The 18787-nt window shown below is 40.3% G+C and overlaps 1 protein-coding gene across 7 annotated transcripts in view; it reads left to right on the top strand.

The window, feature by feature from the left end:
- DMD (dystrophin) overlaps nt 1-18787 on the top strand; it is a 2140576-nt gene that overhangs the window by 1046615 nt on the left and 1075174 nt on the right. For 6 of the 7 annotated variants that reach the window (XM_090061814.1, XM_090061802.1, XM_090061811.1 and 3 more), the window contains exons 34-36: nt 9489-9668; nt 12047-12175; nt 16050-16220. In XM_090061814.1, coding sequence (XP_089917940.1) covers nt 9489-9668; nt 12047-12175; nt 16050-16220 — 480 coding nt within the window. The remainder of the gene's footprint in view (nt 1-9488; nt 9669-12046; nt 12176-16049; nt 16221-18787) is intronic. The other variant, XM_090061813.1, reaches the window with a different exon arrangement.

Consider the following 18787-nt stretch of genomic DNA (forward strand, 5'->3'; position numbering starts at 1 on the left):
TCCCTTGTAAGGACCATTTTAGGACATGTAAAGCAGTATTTACATGAATATATCATATATGATATATCATATAATTTATTATAATCTACTTCATTGATTTCAGTGGAATGACACCTACATGATGGTGATATAATAGCGAAGTAAATCTAACCCATTAATTGTATATATGTATGTATAAAGAATAATTATAGGATATAATCAACTGTCATCTAAATACTGCATGTCACTGTACAGAGATTATAAATGCTGCAAAATGTTCTTGCATGTAAGCATTTTAAAATTACCTTTAAAGATGTAAGAAAAGTGTCAGGTGATACTATGTTGAACAAAATCAATGTTTATTTTAAAACAATTTTGAAATAAGTTAAAAGATCAAAACCTAATAATTTCTAAACTTTGGAAAGCCTATTAATTAAAGTTCCACATGCCCTGGTGCAAAGTTAAGAAATAGTACATCATACCTATTGGGGTCGGAATTGGGTCATAAGAATGTGTTATTAATGTGGCAGCTTTTTGCTTATGAGCACAAACTATAGTGGATATGTTAGCATCAGGCTGTGTCCTACTCCTGCTGAAGACAAGGCAAATCTCTAGACAGCAGCGGGTGAAGCAGAACTGTCCAGGAACTCAGTATTATAAGCAAGATATTCAGAAAACACTAACTAGGAGCAGGAAAGCAGGAGGACAGAAATCTCAGGTGACAGTGAAGTAAAAAATGGACATGTGCTGTGTTGGACATAACTGACTTGGGATTTCATAGTGACTTTTTATACAGCCCTATTAAGCACAATCTGCATTATTTTATTAAGTTTGTATTAAGTTTCAGTACCAGAAATTTGCTGAAGAGTTAAAAGAAATTCAAAATGTTACAAACAAATTAAAATTTAATATAAAAGTGACAATTAGATTCAGAATGAATAGCTGTGTCTGGTATAGTGTAGAGTAGGTGAAAATGTGAAAGCACTGTATTTTCTCATGTGCCACATACCTTCAAATAAGACATGCACCTTGTTTTTTGGAAGACAGAATGGAGAGAAGAAGATTTTTTGACAGTTATGGCTGCGTAGAGAAAGGATAGAGCCTAATCTTCAGTTTACTCATCCTCCCCTTCCTGCTTATCCAGAAGCTCCAACTATAGCTGCTGCTGAAGACTGAAAAGAGCTACAATGTGTAGGGTTGTGAAATAGGAGACCAGGACTAACAAGGAGAAAGCAAAATTGCCAGGATAAAGGTTAGCTTGATAGTAGGATATCAAGACTATTAAAAAGGAGAGGCTGTCATTAACACTTGCAGAGTGAGCATTTAGCCATGAAGTCAACTGACTATCTCAGCTACCTCCATAGAAATGCCACTGCTGTTGTCTGACAATTGGTTTTAAACTTTGGATGGAGAAGGAATTAAGTGAGGTGTTTCTATTTTGGGAAGAAAATCAGCTTCCCCACTTAAGACAAGCACTCCAATTTTGAAAGGCCAGTTGGGAGGGGAAAGGTGCATGTGGTAGGTGAATAAATACAGTAATTGTAGATTATGAATACCAGTAATGAAGAGGAAAAATTGTCCAGGAGCATAGAATTAAGACAAATTTAGCCTAAATCTCAAGAAAACATCCTGACAGTAATATTTGTTAGACAGTAAGAGTCTCCCAGGAAGGTAGTGAAACTTTATTTCTTGAGCCATATAAAAATAAAGCTATTGCTTTAGTCCTGCCTTGTTACAGGAAGTAGAAAAGCTATTTTTGTTCCAATTTTGTTCAGTTCTCCTAAAAGAAGCAATATATATTACTTATAGGTGGAAAAAAATAGAAATAATTTTATAACTATAAAATTAAGCAGTAGAAAAATGGTACACAGTTATGTAATTTCTATTGATTCCAATATTCACAGTTCCTGTACTCATCGGACAAATCTATCTGATAAAAGGTATGATTTGGTATGGCACCATGTTCTTTAAAAGGAAATGCCAGATGTCATTACAAAGGGAACTTCTACACCAAATTCCATGTTATCAATATTATTTTTCCTATGCATTCTTGTAATATTTAATTGTGTATAATGCCTACAAAGTTGAATTGAAACGCACAGAATCAAACTGGCTAACACAGTTTGGTAGTCTAATTTCCATCAGTGAGTCCAATAAAATAAAATGTACTAAAAAATTGTATCAAAAAATTCACAATGCATAAGTAATGGCCAGAGCACAATAAAAATATTAGAGGCGCTGCAAATAAATACATAAATGCCAGCAATCATGGAGAAAAAAGGACATAACGTCAGCCTCTGATTAATACCCTAATCCCATCTGTGAGAATAAAGCAGCCTAACTTCCTTCTTTTACAGAGTTTCTGTGACTTATTAAGGTCACTTTTGCTTTTGGGGATTTATGTAGAGAGTGTGAAGTCACACAGAATCTTTCATCCGTTGTGTCTTGTTTCTGAATTTTTAAATTATATTTAATAATGACTGATGCCCAATTAAAAAACTACCTCAGTACTATTTTGGTCATGTTCCTAGTGGTCTTGAAAAATTAACAAAGAGCCTAATTTGATATATAGTAGTACTACTTCATTATAAAATATAATTGAGTAAGCCTATGAACCACATTTTCAAAGAAACTCCTCACTGTACATTCAAGGCTTTCACTTGTTATTACCTACTATTTTCAGGTAAGGGGTTTTGTTAACACCATGTTGAGAAAGTATCCAGAATTCATTTCTTTTTCCACAGGAAAAACTATGTAAAATGTATGCAAAAGTACAAATGAACCCAGATCAGGACTAAGGACCCGGTGTATATAATTACTTACTTAAAGTGGAGTTAAAAAAAAGTATAATTTATGTTGCAGAGTCACGTTTTAAAGTTAGAAGATGCCAAACTTACAGTTGTGTAGGCAACTTCAGTTCAGAGCATCAGTCATGTACACTTTACTGGGATACTGTAGAAAAATATCTACAGGAAAATGTTGTGTGGTCACATAATCATTGTCATTATAATAGTGCACAAAGTAAAATTAAGCGATCACTAACACTGAAAAGTAAACATTTTCTTAATTTTGAGTGCTAGCATATATCATGTTAATTGTTCGTGTGTGTATGAGGGGGGAAATGTTATTTCCCTTTCTCCTTGTTTTAAGGAAAAAATAAAAGGAAATGTTAAAAGTAGAAAGAAAAAGCAAATACTTTGCGTAACTGTGCATCTATTAATGTGAATCATCAAAAGGATGATTCACATTTTGAAATCAAAAATATTCACCCATTGAAGAGAGGTTTATGTTACTGTAGGATAATCTATGTTTTCCAGCAACAGGAGAAGATTTTTAGGTCAGAGTGGAGATATTTCTGGGCTGATATTCTGAATCTAGGGATTGTACTGAAGAAAGTTCAGTTTGATCTGTATGTCTGTCTCTCCCTTCTTCTGGGAAATGAGAACATCCTCGATATGTCTATTACTAGGGCAAACAAATCTATCCAGACTCAGTTCCTATCCTCTGCTACAGCTGCTCAGATAATACCTTAATTGGCTTGGTATATGTGCAGAGTCTGTGGATCCCAACTTCTGTGTTCAGTCACTTTGGCACGCTGCCATTATTTTTGCTGAGGCACAAATGAGAGAAAGGAAATGGCAATTTCAAATACCCTATGCCAAATAGGGATGGAATTTCTATTGGCAAAGAATCCTGAAAGTGATTCCCCCATCAAATATCAAATGAGAAACTTTTATAACAAGTGTCAGGCAACTTAAAGCTAGAGATTGCTACCAGCTGCCCCTACAGTGCCTTACTTTTTCTCTGTCTGCTATTAAATGTCAGCTCTGTATATACCTATATGTGTGTGGCAAAGGTAAGTGTATACATGTGTGTGTGTATAATTTGTCTTGAAACACATGCTTTGTTTAGATAAGTTGGGAAATTATTGACCATAAGTAGGTGTTAAGAACTTGACACATTAATCTAAATCTTCAATATCTCTTAGAGTAAACATGAGTTTTTCCTGACACTATTTCTCTAGTAAAAAGTAAAAACAAATAAAATAAAAACTCTTGAAGTATCTATTTTGACATGCTATTTAAATCTGTTGTCAAATAATCATCACAGCTGTGGATTTGGAATTTTGACAGTTTTGTGTCTAGCCCTCTTTCTTTCTTTCCTCCCCCGCCAGAAAAACTCAATTTAGAGATTGCATCACAACTTCAATTCTTCCTCATTCTCATTTTTGACTTTGTTGTTTTAATTATGCTTACTTGGCCACATTGTTATGAAAACACAACATTATAAATTATAAATAACAACATAGAGAATATAAATAAATAATTCTTCTATGGGAGTATGCTGTTCTCTTATTTGCTTCACTTGCATTTCCAAGGATCACCTATGACACTGATATATGAAACTATTCTTTAACCAGGATTTCTAACCAGTTTCTGCCTACCTAACTTATGAAGATGGCTCTGAACTTAAAGTAGCTGTGTGATTTATACTTCAAATAGAGACACAACATCTCTGGAATGTGTGTCCAAATTACCAGTATGCACACAAGCAGTCCCCATCTCAAATCAGTGTGATTGCATGAAGGGATGTAAAACTTTTCCTGAAGTTGCCCATATTTTGAGACAATTTCTTTCATGCCCTCTTAATCATGAAAGGAATGTAATAAATGAATGCCAGTTTCTTGAATAATGGAACTCACTGATCAAAATTACCAGATTTCTAAGCTGCTTGTGGAGTTTTAGTAAAATAAATGCACGTAATGTTGCAAAGGTATCATTACACATTTATCTCAATCTTTTTTATATACATATATATAGAAAATATGTATGTATTTTTATTAAAATTATACCCATTTCTTTTTGTGTTACAGAAAATGACCAAAGTTGTTTGATTAATGTAGAGAAAATACACACAGAATTTCATTGCACAGTTATATCAAAAAGGCAGGTATTTGAAGATTATGAGAGATGAAAATTTCAAATCAAGAAAATTAATCACGGAAATGAACCAAAAAAATTGAGCTCATTAGGGGAACCAAGTACACAGTACTGTATTTTCCCCAAAGCCAGCTGGGGAAAATTAGGTCCTTATATGTGAGCACAACAGATGCCATGTGTCTGGAAATGTGGTGGTGGCTTGAGGGCTAGAGGCAGTGAAACGATGGCCATGTTAATTGCAATAGGCCTGAGAAACAGGGTAATTAAGACTGCCACTACACCCCCTCCACCCACCAAATTTCCAGACGTATGGGGAGCCCCTTTCCCAGCTGCTTGGCTGGTTCACAGGGCTGTTCTGTGGCTGGACCTGACCAGTAGGGCTGTGCAAAACTTCGGTAGACAATTCAATTCGGAGGAGATTCAGCTCAATTTGGCAGCCAAATCTCTGAATCTGAATCTAATCAGGAGACCAGTTAAAAGGTCCAAATCGAATCAGAAGCCTCTGAATTGATTCAGAAAAGATTTGGCTGCTTCAGAGATTCAGCCATAAACTAAACAGGCAGCAGTCCTCACCACGCTGAACACAGGTGCCTCCAGCTGGTAAGTCTGTTGTGGTAGGTGGAGAGGGGAGGAAAGAAGCATGGTTGGGGCAGATAAATGCCCCCACAGTGAGGGAAGGATTGGGGCTGGGGCTGAGACAAGCTGCCCAGCTGAGGTGGGAGGGCATGGGACTCAGGGCAGGGGGCATGGGATGCAGGCATGGCAGTGCCCCCCTTCCACCTGAAATGAGCCACACCTGCATTGTGCCCCCCCTCCCCCAGCTGTGAAAGTGGCAGCAGGGCATAGTCCTCACTCCCAGCAGTGCTGCATGCACATCCCGCATCCCCCCCACCTCCTCTCCAACTCCCATGCCCTGCCAACCCGACTGGGCAGCTCCAATCCCTCGCTTGCTGTGTGGGGCAGATAAACGCTGGAGACAGCTGTGTCCAGTATGATGAGCACTGCTGCCTGTTTAGTCTATGGCCAAATCTCCGAAGCGGCACCAAATCTTTGGATCTGATTCGGCTGAATTGAATCGGGACAGTGATTCAGATTTCCAAATCGAATTCCTGTCCATCCAAATCAGCCGAATTTGAAGCAAATACTTGCTGCTTTGCACAGGCCTACTGACCAGGTCCAACCTGGCATGCAGCCCCATACCTAGCATGTGGCGTATGACCTTTTCTGCTGGCTCTGGAGCCCCATGCTAGGTTCTGGCTTTGGGGCCAAGTTTAGGACTACATGCTGGCTCTGGGACCATGTGCCAGGCCAAATCTATCTTCAGGTCTTATCCAGTGTGAAGGGCTAGCAGCAGCCTTGGGAGGAAACTCAGCTCCCTAGCTGCTGCCACTGACTTAAATATAATCTAAGATCTTTACTTTAGTCTAACCTTCAAAAATCAAGGCGTGTATTATATACACAGGGGCATGTTAAATGCGAGAAAATATAGCATTTTAAAAATCCAATATAATATATACAGCTCAGAATTTCTTCGTGTCCAAAAAGATGGAATAGCATGCAATTCCCATCAATGGGAATCAGTGGGAATTTTGCCTTTGAATTCTAGATAATCAGGACTTTACCCCTAAACTCTTTAAATAACCATGTATGTGAAAGGTGAGTAATTTTGTTCTATTCAGCCTTTCGGTGCTTGCGTGTTAAGAGCAGTGTTAAGCCTATTTGATTGCCTAGTGCCCACTGGGAATGAACAATCATATATGTTATGCTGGCTAACATACAAGATGGTTAATTTTCATGTCTGGGTGCCCAGAGCACAGAATAAACACTAAGTTGACCAATGCCTTTTTATTCTTTAAAATTGAGAAGAACAGTAAAGATGGACAATCCCTGGTATTCATTAGATTGGGGTGGCAGCTCTGCTGAATGTATGTGCTCAGACTAGAGTTTAAGTCACACCTTGAAAAATGTATCTGGTTTTGGGTAATAGTTCCAATTAATGAGATTTGACTCTGAAGTTTAAACATTATATGCCCATTTTCACATATGTAAAATGAAGATGGGTTCTAATTTAAAACAAAGTCCCAGCTCTTGTGTTCAAAATACCTTCAATCTATAGATTGATAGATTATTCAGATAACATAAAAAGCTAACTTGAATTTTCCCTCAAAGCTGAAGTCAAACATTTTTTGTTAAAAAATATTAGGTATCTTTGGTTTCCAAAATGCAGATAGATTAAATAGTTCTAGAAATGAGTGCTCCAGCATTACTCCTAGCCAAACTGGAAATCAAAACAATCTGAACTTTAATACAGGTTTCAGGTACTATAGTACCTTAAATGAAAGAATATGGTTCACATTTTCTTCACTAATATTCTTTATATTCTGTTATTACACTTCTCATCACTTGAGTAAGTTGGTAGAACACTAAAAACTTCTTATCCTTACCTGAAATGTAAGTATGAAAATTTATCTTTGAAACAAAATGATTAATTTGGTGCAGTATGTACATCAAGCAGCTGGTTCAAAGTAAGTGTAACATCTGCCAAATGAAGTTGGAGATGCCATAGAAACAGTGTTATACCAAAGGGAGTAATTTTTGCACATTTATCAAGTTATATTTTCACTGACAACATAATATTAATAGAAGCATAATAATGTGAGATTGATTATAGCAAGTGTGATACTGAAGGAGGAAAGCCTGGGTATAAGCACTGTCTTTTGCATTACATCAATCTCTTAGTTGGTGAAAAACTCTCCTTTTGAGTGTTTAGGGATATGTGAAAGTTCCTAGATTTCTGTTTTCTCATTGGTGACTGTTGACTGTCGCCCCTACTTCCTGCTCACTTTATTTTGTGTGTAACTCAAGATCTTTATTTAATGAACTTGAAACCCTGAGTTTTGCCATTTTCAGCTAGGGGGCAGGCATGGGGTACCATCTGAGCAGCTTGAAACTTCTCCCAATGACTGATTTTATTTTCCATTAGATGTAGAGAGATACTGTACCTCTTCCAGAGTAGTTATCAAGTAATGAGTGGTCTTAGTTGTGACCACTGTGTAACATAACATTTGCTCATGAAACTAGTTTAAGTAGGACCTTTCTTTTTTTGTAGATTGTTTGTATTTTGTCACAGATTTGCAGAGTGAATAGCTAAATTGATAGATCTGGCATGTTTTAGACTGTAAGCATCTATGGGGAGTGTAGCAGGGGTTAGAAAAGGCTGGCTTTAAGAGAAAAGGCTGGCTATCAGATACAGATAGTGGAGCAAAAATGAGCTACAGGGTAATAAGGAGCCAGGGGGAGCGTAACAGAGGGACTACTGGAATTCAGTGTGGAATTCTATACAGTAAGTAGTCATGGTGTGAGAGCGAGCTGCACAGCAGTAGGACAATAGAGCAGAACTGAGACTGAGAAGCAGAGAAGCAGATGCAGCCCCACTAAGGAAGTGGCAACAAATGAAAGTAGGCTGCTCAGGGAGCCAAAGAGCCACATATATGGTTGATCAAGAAGGCACCTGAAGGTAAGCCATGGCTCTGAGATAGCAGGGACAAGAGGGCCTAGACTTGTGGGTAGAGAGGAGTTCCTGCCAGTAGGCTGCAAGGAAGAAGGAAACTGAGATGAGTACCCTAAAGCAGCGTTTCTCATACTGTGGGTCGTGACCCAAAAGTGGGTTGCAAGAATATATGAAAGGGTTGCAAACAATCTTTAGAAATGGATTGTCTTTAGAAGGAGAAAAACATGGGAAATGATTCCAGCCTGCAAGGGGCTGCTTGGAACTCCCCATGCTCCACATCCTTTCCCTCGTCCCCTACCCCCTGCACTACACACTGGGGGGCTGGGGGCAGAGGGCAGTGGGTCAGGAGCAAGGAGCACTGGGTCGGGACTAGCCATCGATGTTTACAAATGGGTCCTGGTACAAAACGGTTGAGAACCACTGCTCTAAAGAGCAGGCAGGGTGCGTCCAGAGCCATGAGTCAAGGAGTTCCAGGACAGGGCAGAAGAGTTCTGTTCTGTTCTGTTTGTCTATTTGTTGGTTTGTTTGTTGCATAAAAGCTGCATTACTTGAAAGGACTGCCTGAGGTGCTCATCAGCAAGCGAGCAAAAACCCACTTACACAAGCCAACAGGCTTGGTAACATATTTACAGATTTAAAACATACATTTTCAGCTTTGACCTAAGTAAAACAAAAATTCTAAGTGTGAAATTTGAATGTCTTGCATTAAACATATCAACAACATATTAAAGCCCATTATGGCAAGTAAAACTCACTCTCTGAAATAAAGAGATTATTAAAATATGTCTTTGAGGAACTAAGACATTGTTAGCATCTTTTAAGAGATGGAGGACTTCCTTAGGTTTTGATTATTCTGAATACTACCTACTGTGCATGTTTAAAAAGTAGCTTTGTAAAGGTGTGGGTTTTTTCCTATTACTTTCCTGTAGTAGTTGTAACATTTTGTATTAAACAGCCACAGTGTGGACACAACTGCAATTTTTAGTTTCTTGTTACGTTCTATAAGAAATCAATATTTGATATTGATGAAGTAATCATTCTGGATATGCTTTCCACAGGCAACACAAAAGGAAATTGAGAAACGCCAGCTGCATCTTAAAAGCATCACTGATTTAGGAGAGGGTTTGAGAACCGTGCTTAAAGGAAAGGAAAGTCTTGTGGATGATAAACTCAGCCTCCTGAACAGTAACTGGATAGCAGTAACTTCTCGAGCTGAGGAGTGGCTCAACCTGTTGCTGGTAAGATAAATTGTGTTTTGTATGTACCAAACCTACATTGTAGGTAGGCATAGAGGGCCAATCTTGCATTTCTTTTGATGCTTCACTGAAAATCCTCTGTAATCATTAAACTTTTGCTTACCCACCACAGAACACATGGATATAGACATCAGAACCATAGCATTTAGTTCTTCAAGTTCTTGTCCTAGTATGAATTTCCATGTTGCATGTGCATCTCCTCCATGTGTCAGGGAAAACAGCTTTTCTTAACAGTGCCTGTTTGGTTCTTCTATACAGCATTCTGAGGGTATGAAGGACTATTCAGGACCAACAACCTCTTTCTCAGTTTTTGTGTTATGTTAGTCTTACAGCAGGTTTGGATTACTTTTTGTGGGCGGGAACATTGGGCATTGGAAGCTAGGTTCAGATTCACTAGGTAGTTAGATCCTTCTCTCCAGCCCGGTGTCCCAGGAAAGATGATCAAGGAAAGGCTATCTTATTCAGAAGGAACGCGAAGAGTAAGTTGTCACCCAGAACCATTCTTTTAAAAAGGCGGGGTTTATTTTCCCAGCCCTCTTTAAGTCTTGGGGGATCTTGAACTCCATATGGAGGTTCTTTGGTGTTCCAACCCAGGCATTTTTCTTGGGGCCTCACGTTGAGGATTTATCTTGGCCCTCCTACAGACAACTTAATGAGATGTTACCTTCAGTACTAAGTATATACTAAGATGGTCATGTATGCTTCAACATCATTTTCACTCAGTAAAAATAACCTTCACTACAGTTCTCCTTGCAGATCATGCTACTTATCCAACATATAATATTAACCAGCTTAGTAATTGCTCTAGTCAGCCTAAACCCCCACTGCTCTCTGAAGATACACTTTCAGTACTTAAGTGGAAGTCTAGATTTTTGTCAGTACTGTATTCATCTTCTGAAACATTGATGAGGAGAATCTTACTTACCATAAGTACCAAAGCAAAGGCAGTGCCAACAGTGCACTGGCACTGGGTACCCTCATATGGGGCAGGATGGGGGGTGAAATAAAATAAAATAAAAATGAAATGAAATAAAAGTAATGGGAAATAACAGCACAAGATCTGCACCAAGTGCCAAAATGCTCTGTCTTCCATTATATGTCAGTGATGTCTAACATTAGGGCAAAAATGCATGACCTGTTTGATACTACTACTAAAATCTCTGGTCTTGAGTGCCTGGAGTACATGAGCGTACCACAGTTGTGAGTACATATGTAGATACCACATCTCAAAGAATATAGTCTATTGTAGTGTTAATTCACCTTTTTCTTTCAGGTCAAAGTTAAAAAAGCTGAGCTGTACCTTAGCTGTACTCTCAGTGCTGTTCCACTGCAAAAAACATATTTATATATCACACATGTATACAAAAGTGTGCACTCTACTACTGTATTTACCCAGTCCTAAGACAACTTAGAATTTAAGATGACCTCTGCACCCCACACCACTAATTAGATTCTGTCCATGCAAAAATTATAAATTCGCTTTCATCTTTAGTGAAATTAATCTAATTAGTTGAAGGTGTTATCTTAAATTCACCCCTCTCCCCTGTGGCTGGGAATGCAGTGGCAGGCAGCTTGGTCCAGCCCCCAGCCCCTGTGCCTGTTCCTGCTTCCCCATTCCCTGCATCCCACAGCTCCTGAGCGCCCCCCACCCTACATGCCACCTACCCCTGCCCTCCCCACCCCTTCTCCCTTTGCAGTTTGCCCACCACCTCCTGCCCCCCACAATGTGCCTACCCCTTTGACCATCCCCACCCCCTTACCTTCTGCTGTAGCTCTGCAACTCTGGGTAGCCCTGGCTGGCCCCAGCCCAGCCCAGCCCAGCCAGGGAGAAACAACAGTAGCTCCTGACTGGGGCTAGAGGGACTGAAGTGAGAGCAAAAGGTAGAGGGATGGATCATCTGGATGGGAGGCAATCAGGTGGTTGGGGGTAGGCACAGGCACAGTGGATAGAGGGCATTTGGGGAGCAGGCTGCAGGTTCCTCTGATAATGTCATGCTTCCCTTTCCCACATGTCCACTTCCCCATCAGAAGAACCATTCCAAAAGAGCTGAGTTGGGCAGCAACTCAGCTCTGGCTTCAGCCTGGAGCCCACGGCCATCACCAGTGCTGAGCTGCCACCTGTCCCAGGACTGCACTTAAATCCAAGAAATGGCCCCTCCCCCCATGCTAATTGGGAGACAAGACCTCATTTTGGATTTGTGTAAATATGGTATATAATAATAATAATAATAATAATAATAATAATCAGCCTTATAGTATGTTTGCCACCGTTTCCATAATCATATCTTTCATGTCTCTTTCATATCGTTATTTCAATTCAAATTATTTTAATATGTTCTACTTATCTCTTTCATGTGTAGGAATATCAAAAGCATATGGAGACTTTTGATCAGAATGTAGCTAACATCACAACATGGATGTATCGTGCTGAGATACTGTTGGATGAATCTGAGAAACAAAACCCTCAGCAAAAAGAGGAAGTTCTAAAGGTAAAAAAAAAGTCATCTGCTGGAAAGTGTTATTTTTTATTCTAAAAAAGGTATACATTAAGCTTTTATTGACCTAAATATTTCAAAGCACATCATAATGTTCTTTTTTTTCGCATTGCAAACCTGTCCTCCAGCAGCTTAATAATATTGCACTGCATAGCAACAGTTAAGCCCTTACAGGAAAAACAAAATGTTATTCTGAGGCTTTGACGACTTCATGTCGGCCCATTCTTTCAGATCTATCTTTGCTGAGAATATTATCTCAAATGCATCTAGCAAAAACAGTCTCCTCTTTCTGTGTTTGCTCCTTTTAATCACTTTTATCTTCTTTTATGAGTCATATGTATTTAATATTCACATTATGTCAATGTTTTAGCTTTCCAAGCATTAATTATGCAGACAACACAGCTTCATAACTGAGCACAATCCTGAAATAAATTTATCATTTATAAAAGGTTATTATACAGCATATGTACTGCATGTGCATCTCCCCCATTGAAAAATGTAAGGATGCTGATCAAAGATAGTGTTTAGCCCTATGACATTATCACAGTAACTGATCAACATTAGCATTCCAGATAAACTGAAAATCATATGTGGCTTGGTGTTTTCATGTTGTCTGAAGTATTTTTTTTATCAACTGCCACAATGTCTTGAGCTGTGCTCTGTATGGATGTGTTTTACCTAAACAAATTAATGTGGTATTGTGTGACTTAGATATTTTTCTGTGCACTGGGCTCCATTTTAAGTGATGAGTTCCCAGAGTCAAAATGGGAGTTGTCTTGCTGAGGCTAAGAAAATGATCCTATCTTCTAAAGCAAAACTTGAAAAATTCCAAAGGCAGCCATAATTTTCCAACCTGCACTTATTGAGAGACTAAATCAATGCCTTATTGATCTCAGCAGGATAACAGGGCAGTCTTTTTAGTAGGATGAACAAATATGCCAATACAAAGTACAGTTATCCTCTCCATCAGTGCTGGTATATCTTCCTATTCACAAGAACATTTACTTTAGACAGTGCAATATAAATCTTAATGCCCAATATGGTTAGAGATTCCAGTGCATAACTCATAACTCTTTTTTGCCCCACTTAGAGTCATAGATTGTTAGGGGCTGGAAGGGACCTTGCAGATCATCAGGTCCAGCCCCAACCCCCACTCTAGGCAGGAAGACAAGACAACTGGGGTTAGGTGACTCCAGCAAGGTGACTGTCCAGTTTCCTCTTGAAGGCCTCCAGGGTTGGTGACTGTACCACCTCTGGAGGGAGTTTATTCCACAGTGTGGACACCTTGACTGAAGGAGTTTTTCCTGGTATTAAACCTGAAGCGGCCTTCCAGAAGTTTATACCCATTGGTCCTGGTCTTCCCTGAGGGTGTCCTAGTGAACAGTTGTTCACTGAGCTCCTGATGCATTACCCTGATGTAGCGGTAAGCCACTACCAAGTCCCCTCTCAACATTCTCTTCTTTAGGCTAAAGAAGCCAAGGTCCCTCAGCCTTTCGTCCTATGGCTTGTGTTGCAAGTCCCTGTTCGTATGGGTGGCTCTTCTTTGGACTCTCTCAAGTTTTTCCATGTCCTTATTGAAGTGCCCGCCCAGAACTGGATGCAGTGTTCCAACTGCAGTCTCACCAGTGCTGAGTACAGCAGGAGTATCACTTCCTTAGTTTTACAAGATGCATCACTTGATGCATGCTAGGATGTTATTTGCCCTGCTGACCACCGCCTCACACTGACGGCTCATATTTATGTGATGGTCAATCATTACCTCTAGGTTCCTTTTTGCCGTGGCGCAAGTCAAGCTGTCACCACTGAGCCTGTATATATGTTGAGGGTTGTTTGCCCCCAGATGGAGGACCTTACACTTGGAAGTGTTAAATTTCATCTGGTTCCAGTCTTCCCAACTCACCAGCCTGTCTAGGTCTGCCTGTATCTGCAACCTGTCTTCTGATGTGACCACACTGCCCCATAACTAGGTGTCATCTGCAAACTTGGCCAACAAGCTTTTCACTCCACCATCCAAATCATTGATGAAGATGTTGAAAAGCAGCAGTCCAAGCACGGACCCCTGAGGGACACCACTGACCACTTCGCGCCAGGACGCCACAGATCATTCATGAGAACTCTCTGGGTCCTACTCTGTAGCCAGTTTCCCACCCACTCAACCAGCTGAGCCCACAATCTTCCAGGACAAGGATATCATGGAATACTAGATCAAATGACTAGTATTTGCCTCATCTTATGTGTCCAGGTGGTGACAGACCTGGTCATAGAAGGAGATGATATTGGTAAGACAAGACCTACCCACGACAAAGCCAGGCTGGTTGGCCTATAGTTGCCCAGGTTCTACCTCTTCCCCTTCTTGAACATGGGCACAATGTTGCCCCTCTTCCAGTCCTCAAGGATTTCTTCTGTGCGCCATGAATTCTGAAAGAGCTTTGCTAGGCGTTCCGCGATGACCTTAGCTAGCTCCTTCAGCACTGGGATGGAGTCCATCTGGTCCCACTGACTTATAAATGTCCAACTTTTTTAGTTGGTATTGTACCCGATCAGCATCCACAGTAGGGAGCCTGTTATTCCCAGCCTCCTGTGAGCCTTATCTTGCTTGTCTTTCTCCTTGGTCCTACTTTTAGAATTAGTTTCTGTAAAGGCAGGTGATATTATTTGCCCTCTTTCTAAGCATTGGGAGAGAATTTGTTTTTTTGATTTATCAATATTTAATCTATTTTCCCCTATCATTATGATCATAAGCATAAGTATTATGGATGCAAGCATATTTGAGCATGAGAATTAGGGGTGCTAATAATAGTATCAGCATCTAGCAAATTAGCTGAACATTTCCTTAAGCCAGTTACATATTGGTAGCATATTAGAATTCCCCTTCCAAAGTTCCCCATAATCAAGAACACTTGCCACCAGATAACAACGATTTCATATGCCAAACTTAAACATCATAAATATGTGTTTGCCAAGAGTCCACAATATAGCCTCTTGCTGGAGAATACTTGAATATTCTTTTTTCATGCAAAGTAAGAAAGAAGCAAACATGCAAGTTTCTCCCAGATACAAGATTCACAGAAGCACCATTCAGGGTATTACTTGTGTAGGAATAAAAATCAGGACTTAACATTTACATTTTAGGTCCACGACAGATGTTAGAAGAGGAAAGCCCTTATATCTGTCCACTTGAATCCTTGGAGACTTGTAAGGACATACCAAACTTACTAGAACTGTTACCTTGAATCTCCCATGCATGCCATGAAGTTAAGAATCAAAGGAATTTTAAGAGCATTTGACATCTCTTTCAACCCTTGGGTTATACTAATGTTGTTAACAGATGTTGAGCCTACTCTGTTGTTTCCATGGCTGCTTATGAATTTGTATCAGGTTCAAGAAAAGCTTTGGCTTTCATTATGACTTGAGAGGGGAAATGCAACAGGATCAGCAAGAAATAAAAGCACTTTTTTAAGGGTTTTTTGTATACCTGGCTCTTTATGAGTAGTTGTTTTTTTATACAGCATTCTGTAATGATAGAAATTCCACTGATGTGAAAAAAAGATTACCTTTTCTACTGAGGATTATATTACTGCAAGAAAGAGGCTATTCAGAAAAAAAATAGAAATATGTTCACATTTGTCTTCCAGTAGATGTTATTCCAGATCTTTAAATAGATGTATACATATATTCTCTCTCTCTCTCTCGCAACCTGAGTGATGATAATAAGGATGTCATCAAGAGCTCCCCAATGTGCTTGTTCGTAATTGTCTTAATTTGCCTTGTGATTTTGCACCCTATTTCTTTCCACACTGTCTCTCTTTCTTTCTCTCTTTGCATTTCTTACTAACTTCAAGCCCTGTCTCTTGCTCATGGACTATAGCGCTTAAAGGCTGAGCTGAATGATATGCATCCAAAGGTGGACTTTGTGCGTGACCAGGCTGTAGACTTGATGACAAACTGCGGAGATCACTGCAGGAAAGTAATAGAACCTAAACTGTCAGAACTCAACCATCGATTTGCAGCCATATCACAAAGAATTAAGAGTGGAAAGGTAGGAGGAACTGCTCCCATGTGGAGACACATGCTAAATAGTGTTTTACAAAAGGTACTCAGTGGGGGCTGCATTCCCTTGAAAAGCAGAGTTTTCATATCTGCAGTTAAAAGATTGTAGAATCAAAAAGAAAAAAAGTTTGGAATATGGAAAGGAGAAATAAGTTGTTGGTTTGGTTTTTATTGTGTTTACACTGTCACTATTTCATGGAGATACATTTATTTCCAGAAGCTTGTAACTCATCTCTAAAGATGTGTTCAAGAATAAAATGAAATACACAGGGTGGTTGCTCAGGAACAAAGGCAATTCATGTATTAAACACACACACACATCCATTTGACTATTTTAAACTACTGTAAGGGGTAAAAGCTTCATACTGTTGGCTTCCATAAGACCACAACAGTGCAGATTAGTATATACCAGTGCAATCAGTGTTCTTCCATGAATGTAAAAGGACCTGACATCACCATTGGATTATTCAGATTTTTCCTTTTCTAATACTGAGTGTGAGTTTATATGATTTAGGGCCCCCTCTATACATGCAAGTAAAGATGCAATGGGGTCTAATGTGCAATCTACATAATTGCACCTTCTGCCATGGCAGAAAGCATAATTGTGGGATGTCACATTAGATCTCATCATGCCCTATTGCCAGGGCAGGGGGAGCCCAGTTGTGGGGCGTCCAGCAGTGGGGGCACCCTACATATCCCAGAGCCTGGGAGACTGCAGCTTCCTTGTTTCTGCAAGTCCAGGGGTTTCATGCATCCCCAAGCCTGGGAGATTATGGCAACCACGATCCTGCAGGCACAGCTGGGTCCTGGCATCCAGCCTCCACAGCTGCAGAACGCTGGGCCCAGAATTGGCAGCTGCTGGATTCCCAGCCCTGGCAGTTGCAGGATTCCCCATGCTGATGGGAGCCCTGCCAGCTGATGGGACTCCCACCACAGGGGATACCCTACTATACATGCCAGTTAAAACTTGATAGCAATGAGCTAAACGTTAGTACACATTTGGGGGGTCTAACTTTATAGCTGGTTGGAGCTTTCTTGGCATGACAGCTCCTTTGCTCATATAGCTGATCTCAAGGTAATTATGCAATTAACCCGTTAATTCCACTATACCTGTAACTTGTAGAGGGGGGCATATTTTCTGTTAATTTGGTCCTGTCTTTTTTTCCTTCAGATTGCAACTCAGCAAGGTATTCTGATATATGTGAACAGTCTCAATAACTTCACTAGATTTAAGTGCATTGCTAAATCTGGGTTTTAATGCGGTTTTTGGCCATTTTCAGACAAATTCTGACCTGGCTTTTGAGTGTGAACGTGGAAGTGAAGGGATATAAGATGCACCCCTGTGCTTTATTGCACTTGCTGATCTCAGCCCTAATATCAAAACAAAACAATAAGCAGGGTCATGGAGACTGGGAGAAGGGATAAGGAACTCTTAACTCTGTCCTTGGTAAGGTAGCTGCACTGGCATACCAGGAAACATAATCATACAGAGTTAGTGGCAGAGCCAGGAGTAAAGCACAGAACTGTGAATCCCAGTTTAGTGTATTCATCACTTAATCATTTTGCCTTTCTGTCCCATTGCTTTACATGGCAATCTTAGGTACACATCTACTAGGACATGATTTCAGAACGAACCATTACAACATTCCATACAAGAGATCCATTAGGCTGTGAAGCAATGACCCTCTTAATCCCTTGTAAGCAGAAGTGAGGCAAGACTAGAGACTGCATTACCTACCCGGCTGCCTACACTGCCACTCTGTAGGCACGCTCAGCCTAGAGAAGAGCAGCAGCCTAGCAGTAACAATGGCAGTAGGGCAGACAGGTTAACACTTCCCTGCTGGCTCCCCTTGGAGAGACATCAGAGCCAGCCAAAGTACATGGGGGGGAGGGCAGGGATGGAGAAGAACTAGAGTTAACCCTTCCCTGATTGCTCCCCAGAACCGACAGTGTGGCAGCCACAAGTAAGCTGGGGGTGGGGGAGCAGGGATCTGGAGTGCTTGGGAGTGCAAGGCTCAATCCATGGGAGCAGGAAGGGAGGGCAAGTGGCATGTTTCCTCCAAGGCAGGGGTGGGCAAAATACAGCCTGGGGGCCAGATGCGACCTGCCAGGCCATTCTGTCTGGCCTGTGGGACCCCTAAAAATTTTAGAAAATTAGTATTTATCTGTCTTGGGCTGCCTGTCAAGCAGCCCTTGATGGCTTGACAAAACTCAGTAAGCATCCCTCTGTCCAAAATAATTGCCCGACCCTGCTCTAAGGTGTAGCATAGAACGGCTGCACTTTAGTGTAACGGGAGCTGGCTAGCACTGATCAGAGAGAATCCTACCCTGCTGTGGCATAACTTTGAGCCACATAATGAGTGTTTAAAACTAGTTTAAGGTATTCATGTGCAGACAGTCCAGGGGGTTTGGAGTTCCAGGAGTGGTCCAAAAGTGCCATGTAACAAGGCCCGCAGATGATATTAAAGGCAGTTAAAATAATTAAAATGTAGATTTGTTTTTCTTCTGTCACTGAGAAAACAAAAAGCCCCAATGTAACTACAGCATTTTTGTGCT

This window comes from Crocodylus siamensis, chromosome 1, assembly GCF_052110815.1.
Source record: "Crocodylus siamensis isolate JL-2025a chromosome 1, ASM5211081v1, whole genome shotgun sequence".
Classification (NCBI taxonomy): domain Eukaryota; kingdom Metazoa; phylum Chordata; order Crocodylia; family Crocodylidae; genus Crocodylus; species Crocodylus siamensis.